General features: G+C 36.6%; 1 protein-coding gene across 11 annotated transcripts in view; it reads left to right on the top strand.

Moving 5' to 3' along the window:
• ERBIN (erbb2 interacting protein) overlaps positions 1-12173 on the top strand; it is a 121677-nt gene extending 109504 nt beyond the window's left edge. For 7 of the 11 annotated variants that reach the window (XM_049795327.1, XM_049795325.1, XM_049795326.1 and 4 more), the window contains 6 exons: positions 4134-4277; positions 5113-5244; positions 6992-7201; positions 8361-8453; positions 9040-9114; positions 11840-12173. In XM_049795327.1, coding sequence (XP_049651284.1) covers positions 4134-4277; positions 5113-5244; positions 6992-7201; positions 8361-8453; positions 9040-9114; positions 11840-11947 — 762 coding nt within the window. In that variant the 3' untranslated portion in view covers positions 11948-12173. Of the gene's footprint in view, positions 1-475; positions 559-4133; positions 4278-5112; positions 5245-6991; positions 7202-8360; positions 8454-9039; positions 9115-11839 lie in introns of those variants that run through there. The other 4 variants (XM_049795334.1, XM_049795333.1, XM_049795332.1 and 1 more) reach the window with 3 other exon arrangements.
• The last annotated feature ends 566 nt before the right edge of the window (positions 12174-12739 follow it).

Genomic DNA, 12739 nt, shown 5'->3' with positions numbered 1-12739 from the left:
CAAAAAGTATTTTAATTGATATGGCCTCAGATTTTCCCCAAGTTAAGCTTGCTTCAATATGTCAAGGAAAGTAACTTCAGTGTGTCTATGCACACGTAAGATTAAGTGCTTGAGTGTTTGTAAGATTGTAGCCTGAAGAATATTGTGGCACTAATAAATTACAGGAATGCTATCTGTTTAGTAGTTGTTAGTTATAAATTTTTATTTGGGGGGGGGGGGGGGCAGTTCCTCCATTTTGAATGGACTACTGAACCATCAATGTGTTATAGTGATATTTTATGGAATTCAGAAGTCAACACATCACACTTCAAAAGGAATAAAATTCTTGTGCGTTTGGAATGTAAACAATAAAAGTTCTGACCCTGCAAACATTTTATGACAGTAGAATTTAAATTATATGTAATTTTCCATATGTAACTCTTCAATAGGAATGCTGTCACTTGTTGAAGATAGATTTTTTTTTTTTTTTTCCCAGGATCAGAGACCTAAATTGATGCCTTTTTTTTTCCTCTCTTATGACTGAAGAATAGTTTCACATTGTTTAAGTTCTTCTTTGGGATAAACTGGTATCTTGCTAAAATGCTATCAGATTTTAAACAAAGCTTTTTTTTCTCCTATGTGCTTTTATTCCAAAAGACTTAAAGCATTACTTTTAGGCATTTCAAGTGTTCTAGACTATCTTGAGCAAACTTTTTCTGAAGAATCTTAGATAGTCAAGGTAGGAGTGAAAAGTGAAGGGATTTCTATACATTTATTGTAGCCTCAAAGGATAACTTATGTCCACCTTTAGCTGGCAATTCTTTCTAAGTGCTGTTAAATAAATAAATAAATAAAAAGGCTAATACTTAGGCTTAGCAGTTAAGTTACCAGTTAAAGCTATTCCAAGATAAGTAGAATGTAGAGTCTTGTTTCCTGCAGATACTTGAATTTAATTAGTTCCTTTTCTGTACCAAAATTTCATGGATATTTGTGACAGACTCCAGCCACTCTTAAAATTACAACAGTATTGTCCAATAGAAATTCTCCTAATAAATTCCACTATTTATTGTCTTGCACCTAACTAAATGCATTAAGGCACTTCAACTCCCAAAAGACACCCTTTTGAAATCTGAAATTGTTAATTCTCTTGTAAGCTGCAAAATGGAGAATATGTTCTGACTCTTAGCATTCAAAAAGAACGTACATAAACCCCCGTACTAGATACTAGGGGCCTGTATCTAAACTGATTCCATTAGAGGCTGATTTTCACTACAAATCCTGATTTATATGTGGAATTTTTTACTTTGTACATAGCCATTTTTCCTCAATATATTGTAGCTTTTAATACGTGTTCTCCATGGTCGAATAACTGATTTCTAGGAAACTTATCTTTCATAAAAATATAATGGAACATGGCATGTGTATTGGTTAGTGTATATCAGTTCAGAGGAATTGAAATGAGATTTCTCAAGCCTCAAATATTGAATTACTATTTTGCAGGCCATTATGCCCTAAGAGACCGTAGCAAATCAGGTGGAGAATAGATTGGTACTATTGGAATAGTACCAATTGGTACTTGGAGTTAATATTCAATTTAATCTGAAGTTTATATGATACTTCTATACCATATTTAATTTTTAATACATTGGAATAAAAATCATGGGGTTTAATGGCATCTGCATATTCAGATTTCTGAAAGCATCTTCTCTGGTACAGTAGTCTACAGGAATCTCACTAGAAAATGTACAACCTTCATTGTGCTCATATTGAGAAGCAAAATTAAGAGGAGTAGTTTTCACACTCCAAATGCCTCAGTTTCTCTCTTTCCAGCTAAAAATAAATAGAAGAAAAATGCTTTCTAGATTTGGCACTAGGAATCTTTTCTTGCATTAAACTAAAACTTTCTTACAGCTCCGTGTAATTTCAAATAGTATTTGTTCTATAGAGTTTGTACTTCTGGGTATCTTCTAATTTAATGTTAAGATGCTGTGCCCAAAGTAGAGAAGGAGAAAAATGGTGTTTGCAGTATTTCTCATGTCTTCCCTGTATCAATTGCACAGTCTTTTTTTTTTTGTACTTAGGAAAAAGTTTCTACTAAGAAAGGAGATTTTTATAAACCCTTGAATAAAACCACTCTCAGGCTATATAATCACCTTGAAGCTCACTAAACTGAGTTAACTGAAATCTTAATCTTAATTCCTGATGGACGTGTTTGTGCCTCAACAAATTTGAAGAAAGCTCTACCTCCTATTGCAGATCTTTCTTAGATTGTAAATACAAATCTGGATTTAGATTGTCACTATTTATTGACCATCTGTTTGGGTCCTTCTAAGAGAAGAGTGAATCTAGTGGATCTAAGGATCTTTATAGTAAGATGGTCTGCTAGAGACACTTTCCGAAGATAATTTTCTAGTCTCACCATGCATTCCTTCTGATTTTATCTGTCTTTTTTGCCACTTAAAGAAGATGGAAAGGTATAGGAGCCTCTGAGAGGAGCTTCCTATAAGGAGACTTCAGGGAGATGCCTGTATAAGTGGGGGAAGAAGGCCACCTGCCTAATTATAGAGACTATTTTGAGAACAGTTGTGAGAAGATGCTTTGAGGCACTAAGGAGCTAATGCAAACTGGCTTTGGCAGTTTTATCTGGGTGTTTGGCCTGAAACTTAGAGGAGAAGTAAGCTCAGATTGAATGTTTAGTAAATAAAGATTTGAATGCCAAGTACAGTCTTCCCCTCCCAAGAGGGGGAAAGCCTCTGGAGACTTGTCTGGAAGCTTGAAAAATCCATTGACTAGAGAACAGGTTAGGTGTATAAGAGGAGCATCAAGAAAGCTCACTATGCCATTGAGTGAGAGGTTATCAAAGAGCCTTGGTCAAGGAAAGCCAAGTATTGTCAGTAAATACTGTTTTCCAAGGGAGTTTCCAATGACTGTGCTACCAGAGCATCTGGGGAGTATGAATATGCAGAGGCATATGACTTTGATTATTAAACTAGTTCTAGTTTCACAAGATAAAGCTAGCATGAAAGAATACGTGTCTGCCTGAGGACTACTGACTATTTTCAAAAATCAGATTAATATATGTAGTCAACAGACAAACACCAAAAATTTATTTATTTATGTAAGAGTTGTTTCAGTATCTTAGTTAAATAGTACATTTTTTGACCTTTTTTTTTCTGTTTTTGTTACTTGGAAAAAATAGAAACCGTATTAAAAACCCCCAAATTTTGAATTTGCTGTGTTTTGATGCTTTGTAGTATATCTTTTACTTATGATCATATTTTTTGTGGGTCTTTGTCACTTTTTCAAGATAGGTTTGTTTCCTTTGTCAGGTGGCACATGGAGAATTTTCCTTTTCTTCTTTTGTGCAGTCTTTTTATTTTGTTTTGTTCTTACAACTACAAAAGTCCATGGTGGCAAGACAGTAACGTCTACTGCTTTCTTTCTGTTACCCTTGCCAATATTGCAGAGGTCAGGTTTGCAAGGTAATGAAGCTCAGAACCAAACCACTATCACTTCTGTCCTTGAACTCATGTTACCTGTTTGATTGCCTACAGTGGCACAGGGGCGGACTCCAAGGTTTCTTTCAAGCCTCTTTCTCTTTAAATTAGGCTTGTTCACATTCTTGAATAAAGTATTACCAGAATGCATTGTGGACATTGACAGCATTGTAATAGCAAGAAAACCCAGCAAGTCAGCTCTCTGCCTCTCTGTAAATTTTTGTTTGTACTGTACCAGTAATAGGGAGGAAACTGAGGCAAAATAATACCTGGTAATTAGATGGTTTTCCACAGGTGTTCATCTTGACTGCCAGCTTCTCTGCCTACAACATATTTGATATGTTTCAAATTGAATGAAAACCTAGAGATTTTGATAAGCTGTGCACCTTTGTTGTTTTTGCAGACACATGAACATTTGAGTGACTTTATTTACATGTAATTCTGCATGTTTACTGCTGATTGCATGCTGATTTACAGTAAATAAAGGTAAATAGGGGTCACTGAGTTGTGTTTTATACATCATAGTGGTACGGTTCCTGCATGGTTTTTATCTTGCATGACAATGGAATATGTTTGTATTAGTTTATGTATAACATGTCTTGTGGTTTATGCATGCTGCACTAATCTCTATGTTAAATCTGTCCCCTCTTTATTCAGAGCATGCTGTCTAGGTCCTTTAATTCCAATTATGCTGCAGTTAGCAGCTTTCACTATGGCAGCTCTAGGGATCTGCATGGCAGCCAGGGTAGTGTTGCCTTGAGTGTTGCAGACGGAAGAGGTTCTGGTGTGCACATTGTTCGAGTGAGTACCTACAGGAGGCTATTGCAATATATAGAGGGGGAAAGAATAAACAGTGAGGTGTCCTTAAATTGATAAGAGTTATCCTTTTACATATGGACAGTTTTTTCAATAAAAAGATTATAGTTTATGTGCTGGAATTTTTTTGTAGACATTAAATCAAATACTTTGCCTTTACTTCATATGCCTTAAACTTATTGCAAGGCTTTTCAAATTGATGCCATGAAGTTGAGTTTTCTAATTGGCTTTTATAGATGTTTGAACATATGTAAAAGTGTCTTGTTTCATTGTACATATGTGAACAAGAGATTAGCATTCTGAATTTAACCTAGGTTGATAAAGGTTTGAACAAAATCTTACTATGCTTTTTCCTCCCCCAAACAAATTCTGACGATGTAAACTCTACTGTAAGATACTGTAGTCATTCAAGAAAATTAGTATTTTAGTTTTTAAGAAAATGTGAGGAAATGGCTCTTTAACTCTGAGCATCCTGGGTGATATTATGGTATCCATAGTGAGCAGGATAAAGTCAACAGAAGGCTTCTTTTAACCATATGAATCCTGAATATGCAGTCCTTGGCATTTGTTGACTTTTCTTGTCAATCTGTTGGTGATCAAAGACACCTCTGCAGTTGCTAGTTTTTGTAAATATCCATCAATATTTTATGGGTGTGGTGTCTTGGCTAGTAAGATTTTCTACATAAACAATGTACTAGTTAATCAAAGAAGATAAAGAATGATAAAGCCCATAAAATGTTTTATTCTGAGCTTCTTACAAGAATTTTTTAGTTTTAATTATATGAAGATAGTCATCTTTACTGCTCCATTCTGTTTAAAGCATCCCCAGGCTTCTACTCCAGGAGAGCAATGCCAGGATGAAGTATTCATTTCAGGGCAGCAGAATTACTCATCTGCCACACTTGGTCTCAAAGATGTTCCTCCGGACAGCATGAAGAAAATAGCTGTGCAGGTAATTGTCTACATGACACCATGGATAGGATATATTTATTGTTATTCGTAAGGATACATTTTTTCATAAGTAGTGGAAACATATGTTGGGATAGCAGATGGAACTGGGGCTTCTTTAAAATGTATTGATACCCAGGTATTAAAGGTGGCGTAAATGAAATAGCATCCTCTTTTTGGAGGACAAAGTATTTAACTTATGAAGGGGGATAGTTCCTATTTTTCTTCAGCCTGGGCTTTGAAAGAAGAAATTTGCAGAAAAATTGTAATTGCAAGTCAAAGTTGGAATATGGCAGATGATTTCAGGAAAGCAATCTGAAGCCAATTAAACCTTTTAAAGAACAAACTTGAAATCTGTTGAGATGAAATTGTGATGACAAACTAGAATTTGTAGGAGACATTCTGTGTTCATCTCTAAGGACCCTCTAGACAGGCAGGACTTAATACAATGAAACTAAATGGATGCTTGTAAATTATTATGATGCAGCAATTGATTTTAGAACTTTAGTAATTTCAGTTGCATTTCTACAGACATTGGATATTGGGAATTTGCATAGCTGTTGATAGGTGTTGCCTATGTAAACTCTACCTCTGGCAGTGCAACAAAAAATAGTTACCCTGTCATGTTTTAGGTTTTCAGAAAAGGCAGTAGAAAATCATGTAAATTGAATGCATCTGATCTGTAACTAAGCTAAAAAGTGTATATATGCACACATTACCATTTCTCAGAATCACTTTGACATAAAAAACTCATCTTAACAGAACAGATTCTGATATGTGTCCATTCACATAGCATCAGTAAAGGTTGGAATTTGCACACTTCAGTTATTTATATATCGAGAGAGAATATCCTTATATCCTATAACTAATGGGATAATGGTGGCAGGCAGAAAAAGTCTGGAACTCAAGCCTGTAGCGTTTTTTGAACGCGCGAGTCCTACAGACAGATGAGTGACTGCGTAGGCTGGGAAAGAGCATGAGGCATATGGGTGAGGACAGAGAAGGCTGCCCATCTCAAAACAGAGCTGCAGAGCTGAACGGTAACTAACTGTGAGGCTTCAGTAAGAAACGTTGTCATCTGCAGCATCATTCTTAGTGACATGGTTTGAATGTGCTATATGTCTTGACAGTTGTGTACTTTACTGCTGTTTGTCATCATTATACCTATCAAATCAGTGACAGATGAGTTAACAAAAGAATAACACTTATTGGAAATATCATTACAGTTTTGATATTAAAATCCTGAGCTTGTATGTGAATCAGCTCAGAAGGTTTCTTGTGAAGTGTTCACCAAAAGATGCTCAGATAGCATGTAATGTCTGTCTGCTAGCTGTGTGGGATTTTTATTTTGTGTTTGATCTACTGGGAATTGTTGCAAAATCTCTGAATTGTATGCATTAGAGTGCAAACTATAATGATATCAACCAAGTGTCAATACTGTCAGTTACACTGCTAGAAACTAATGGTTGGGAAAACTCACTGAAACAAATGCTAAAAGCAAAGACTGTCTAGTCTGTTCCAGTAGATGAGCACTCAAAATAAGTTTTTGGTTTTCAGATTTGTTTTCAGTAGGTCAGAGCTGATGACTATAAAGAAAAGTGAATATAACTGTACATGATCCAGAAGAGTAGTTTTAGTAATGCTCCTAAAATTAAAAGCTGTCAAGTATAAAAATTATTGAAATAATAAAGGAGGAATTGAGGATTGCTCCTTATAAAATGTATGACATTGAGTATTCATGTTTTATTCAGATACCTTTGACAAACGGACAAATATGCCAGCCTCAGAGACCTCAGGCAAACTACAGCCAAGTCCATCATCTCCCTCATCAATCATCAGTAGCAAGACATCCGTCTAGAGAGCAATTAATTGATTATCTGATGCTGAAAGTTGCCCACCAACCTCCCTATACTCAGTCCCAGTGTTCCCCAAGACAAAGCCACGAGTTGGCAAAGCAAGAGGTAAGAATAAAATCTAACTTGACGATATGACATCTATGTGTCAGTGGAAATGAATTGTTAGATTGTTTTCATTTATTACCATTTCTCTGTAGATGGTGACAGAAATAATAGGAATTTATCTCCAGCAGAAGACAGCATTACCTCTGTGCAATTCGACTACTGAAATCGCACATTCCTTCTAGTTTTAAGCTCTTTTTACTTTTTATGTGGACATTTTACAAGAGAAATTTTAACAGAATGTACCAGAAACTTAAAACTTGTATCTTTTTACTGATTTAGAAATTTATTTCTCCACTACGCGTATTGATCACCAACTCATTATTTATCTAGTAACTGAAAAAATACAGAGTAGCAGTACAAATTAGAGTACTTTGCATCTATTCATCACTACCCAGAATGGTTCAAAAACCTGCAAATGTAGAAATATGCATCTGTAAACAAAAGCCAGGATAAAAAAAGTGTGAGCATCTGATGCATGCCTGGTAATTATCAGTTTTATTTATGACAGACAGACAGATGTGGATAAGAAATTCTTATACAATTTAATGGCTCTTTCATTGTGGCAACCTTCTTTCTGCTCTTGGGCGCAGGATGTTTCCTCTGTATTGTTTCGGTCTTCTTGAGAAAATAGTGAGAACTATGTTTTCATTCTGTGCTAGAATGAGAATGTCCACTTCTTGTGTTAAATAAGTTTTCTAGTCAATTATTCTGGCAAGAGAAAGGGGAGACTGTTGGCTATGTAGACCTTAGAGGGACCAGTAGGAACAAGTTTTGATTTTTAAAATTCAGCTAGAGGTAGCAAAGAAATAGGAGGAATGGGTTCTTTCATAGGAGCATGTATATTTTCTGGGGTCATTAAATTAATTTACATAATATCAAAATATCTCTGAACTTAAAGCCCACATGAACTATGATTATAATAGTGATATTGGATTAAAACTTATGTACAATGATACATGATGCTGTTGTATTGGAATCTTGTTCTGAATTAGCATTATGAGATATAATACTCTCCTGAACTGTGATATATGTGGGGGTTTTTTAGTTTTTTTCTTTTTAAAGCTTTTGTTCACCTGAATTTCTTAGTAATAATTTCATTACAGTAGCTTTGAATGCAGTTTTTCAGCCAGTTCATCTAACTTTGGTTGTAACTACTTAGATTCGAGTGAGAATTGATAAGGATCCAGAACTTGGATTTAGTATATCAGGAGGAGTTGGTGGTAGAGGGAATCCATTCAGGCCTGAAGATGATGTGAGTATTTTGTACTAATGCATCTTAAAATCATTCTGATCAATAATGTTTCTAGTGTTTAGCAAAGGGCAGGGAGGGGAAGTATATGTTCCCCAAGCCACTAAATTCCAGGACTGGAGCAGAGAAAATGGGGACAAATGATATGGAAAATCAAGGTGGCAGGTGACCACAGTGGTCACATGAAAACATAGAGGGTTATTCTAGCTGAGTGGTTCCAGCTACCAGTCAACAGTTTTGAGATAGTGAATTATGGAGTTTACAGTTAGGAAGTCTCTTAAAAGAGAACATGATTTAGCCTACAGCCTTATTTCTGGTGGTTGAGAATTCATCTTGACATATACATCTCCCAAATTAAACAAAAGCAGATCAGAATTTGCCCTTCAGTACTCATTTAAAGGCAATTCTGCCGGATTTAATATCAGAAAACGAAGGCAGTCACAAAAGCCTGTGGACTTGTAGATAATAGTACATTCTCTTCTACTTAGGATGGAAAATTGGAAAAATGTTTTGAGTTACATCTGTTTCATGCTACCCTACTATTTGTGAAATAAGTTGTCATAAATGTTTTCCACCTCTGTTTTTCAAGGGTATATTTGTAACCAGAGTGCAACCGGAAGGACCAGCATCTAAGTTGTTGCAGCCTGGAGACAAAATAATCCAGGTACTGTGGTCATCTAATTAACTAGCCTATATAATATACCATTTCACGTTTAGTTTGCACCTTTTCTAAGAGCACAATGTTTAATTTTTAGACAGATGACCAGTATCTTCTCCAGAAGCGTTCTTATATTCTGGGATGGGGCTTTTTAATTTCCTTCCACCTCACTAATCAGTTGGATCGTTGTTTCAAGCTCTGAACGCTTTTCACACTTTTAAAGATAAAAAAGCCAGGCCTAATGTTGTCATTCAAGCGTTTCTTTAGGCTTTACTATCATTCAGTTATTAAACTCGTGGTCATTCACATGCTGTGTTCTGAATAATGCGCTCTCTGAACATCAGCAGTCGCCCCTCACAACCCCTCTCCGAGGCTGCACCTTGCTGTGACATCCCTCCCCATCCTGCAGTTCCTGCCAGCCTCTGCTGCCTCTCCCCCAGCCGACAGGCTGGGGATGTGCAAGCACTGGCAGAAGCTGCCTCTCGGCTGGCTGATACCTGGCTGGTCGCAGCATGTACCTCCTGGCTGCCCCATCTGCTGCGGGCGAGCCAAGTAGGTTGCTTCAGGAGCCAGAGCTTCTGGCTGCAGCTGTGCAGTTCCTTTCTGTAGGAAGTCGGTGCCTTTCAGACCTCTTCTGTATCAGATTTGTTGGGTGTTGTCTAATGAGCTCATAAGCTGTTGGGGAGGGGTCAGGGATACGGACAACAGGACTGTATAAGCCTTACTCTCCTAGGGAAATGGGCTAACAGGACATTGAACAGTGCTGTAGCCACCCTTAAAGCGGCAGAGCTTGTTAAAAATTATTAACTATTCACCACATTACTGGTTTGAGAATGTTGATAGTCGACTCTGCTGCATTCCAGTTTTCTAAAAACAAACCAACAAAAAACCCACTAGTATCTCAATTAAACCACAAGATCCTGTGAACAGTCCTCTAAAACAAAGCCAAGCTGAAAATACAGCCTAATCCTTCAAATTAAAGATAAAGCCAAAAAGCACACAAGAAAACTAAACTGAGATCATGTTGTTCAAACTTAAAGGCAGCTTGTTTCTGAATGGTAAATAATTCTGTGCTGCTTTGTCCTCATTGGGGTGAGAAAGGTCCTAATTCTCTTACTGATGTAGATGATTTTAAGGGATAGAGGTAACCCTCCAACACACTAACACTCTCCAACAGGAGCAAGAAGCATGTTAAACCTTTGAAAATACTGGTAGCATATTTGTTACGTATTTATAGAGTCGAACGTGTGTGAAAGGTTACTTTTGTTTTAATGATTTATTCCTGTCTTTATGGAATTTCATTTGTCTGTGTGATATTTATAATGAAGTTTCTTGTTTTTCACGTTGGCACTGCTTGAGTTTTCCTTTTTATTTAATAAGGCATTCATAGTTTGAGAAAGAGCTGAAGGAGAAGTTGTATTTGCATGCTTGGACAATTACAGGCTGTTTCATTTCTCGTAACTAAGAATAACTTTTGTGTAACAGCACGTTCTTTATACCTGTGATAATCCCAGTGATCATTTAGTGACAGTCCCACTCTGTCTTGTTGCTGCTTAGACAACATCTGCAGTTTCTGACTGAATATCATCTCTCCCAAAATGACTTTGCTATGCTTGATCTTGCAATGTTCTCTGTAAAGCATGCATTAGGCAGGCATATTATAATGCATGTCTAATACATACGTCTGATAAAAATATTCTACGTGACCAGTGACTAGATAATTGCATGTAAGTCTTAAGACACTGTTGCATATTAGGTCAGGGCTAGGACATTCTGTACAGATATGTATTTGAAAGAGTTATTGGTTCTTTTGCTGTCTAAACAGTATATATGTAAATCTTTCTCTGCAACCATAGACAAACTTAAAAACCACTGACTTCACAACAAAGGATTCAACTGGTAGCAACAGCAAGCATTTGGTGATGGGATAAGGAACTGCAACTCCAAAATGGCACAGCTAAGGTGCAGGGCACACGAACAGTTCTCTCTGTCGCCACATAAGGGGCAGTAGCTCAGGGAGAAAGGAGGGGTACACAGCTGGAAGCATTAACAGTTTAAACTAGACGAATCTGCCATTCGGAAGGATTTTACCACCCAGAAGGAACATGAATTTGCAGTAGTACACCCTGAGAAGTTGAACCATAGCCACGTTTTCCCTGTCTTTTGTAGGCCACTTAAGCCTGCCTGTGTTTGCCATGCCAAACCTGTCCCAAGAATGACAATGTTGTTTAGAGTCATAGGAAAATTCAAGCTAGGGGTGACCTTAGGAGGTCTCACACCCTAAAATGGCTGCCAGTGCCATTCGTGTTTTTTGTTAAAGGCTTCGATAGTTTTAATTTGTCACAAATGCCATTTCCAATATTCTGATATTTAAACTCGGATGTATTATTTGTACTGCATTTGCTTTTTTTGGGGTGGCTGTATTAAGGCTGATGAAGTAGATGTCCGATGTTAATGGTTTAAAGTTCAGTTTTCTCTTTTGGTTATTTGCAATACCTTTGGGGCAAAATTCTTCCAAGGCTAACCCAGTAGTTTAATTTCTTGTAGCAGGTACATGTTCAACTCACATCAACAACGTAATCTGCAAATCTGCAGTGTTTTGTTGTCTGCATTCATATAGAATTTGGTTATTTTAAACTTTAAAGCTTAAATAAACTAACATGAAATATAAGCCATGTTTCACTAACATGGCATATGAGACTAATTTTCAACTTTAAATATTTCTTTTTAGGCTAATGGATACAGTTTCATCAATATTGATCATGGACAAGCAGTATCTTTGCTAAAGACTTTTCAGAATGCAGTGGAACTCATCATTGTGCGAGAAGTTTCTTCATAAATACTGTGGATTGGGGGAAAAAGCCAGCAGGATTCATTGAAGGACTTGTGGAAAACTGAGTATTTTGCCTATTTTTATACATGAAAGGAACTTGAAAAGAATTATGATCAAAATTTGTATAGGAAAAACTGAACTTGTGGCTAAATGGGGAAAAAACCACTGTATAGAACGTACAGGAAATCATTTTGGAAATGCATATGGTGAATAAACTTGTTTTTAAGCATTATAGCAATGTAAGGATCACTCCTCCAAGAACAGACCTGTGTTGTTTTTTTGTACAGATGGTAGGTTTATTTTTGGATAATTCATATACATTACTAAACTTTGTGCAAGGCTTTGTGAAGCCTTGGTTGTAGCCAATGGACAGATGGCAGGGCTGTCTGTCCTGTAGCTGTTTATTGCCTTTATTTTTATTCACCACATATTAATGTGTTATGCTGAAACCACTTCTGTAGATCTGGACAGGAAATATGAAATGTTGGCTTTGCTATGTGCACATTGTATAGATGAATGGGTAGATGGAAGGTGGTGCTGGTTGGACAGAGTAAAGGTCAGGTGAAACAACTATCTGCTATCTAAATACGGAATCAGGAAAGAAGAAGAAGTGTTTAGTTCTGGAGTGTACGTCTACCAACAGAAAATGCAATAAAAGCTTACGGTGTTTATTAGGAAGACTGAAACTACAAATTTGTGATATTGTACAGGATTTGTTCTTAATGTAGTCATTGAATACTCATTTACCACATGTGATTCATGTTTAGTTGGGTTTTCTTGCATACATAATTTTTTCAA

The sequence above is a fragment of the Accipiter gentilis genome, chromosome Z, assembly GCF_929443795.1.
Source record: "Accipiter gentilis chromosome Z, bAccGen1.1, whole genome shotgun sequence".
In the NCBI taxonomy this organism is placed as follows: Eukaryota; Metazoa; Chordata; class Aves; order Accipitriformes; family Accipitridae; genus Astur; species Astur gentilis.
The sequence above is the reverse complement of the archived record's forward strand: the minus strand, read 5'-3'. Positions and strand labels throughout refer to the sequence as shown.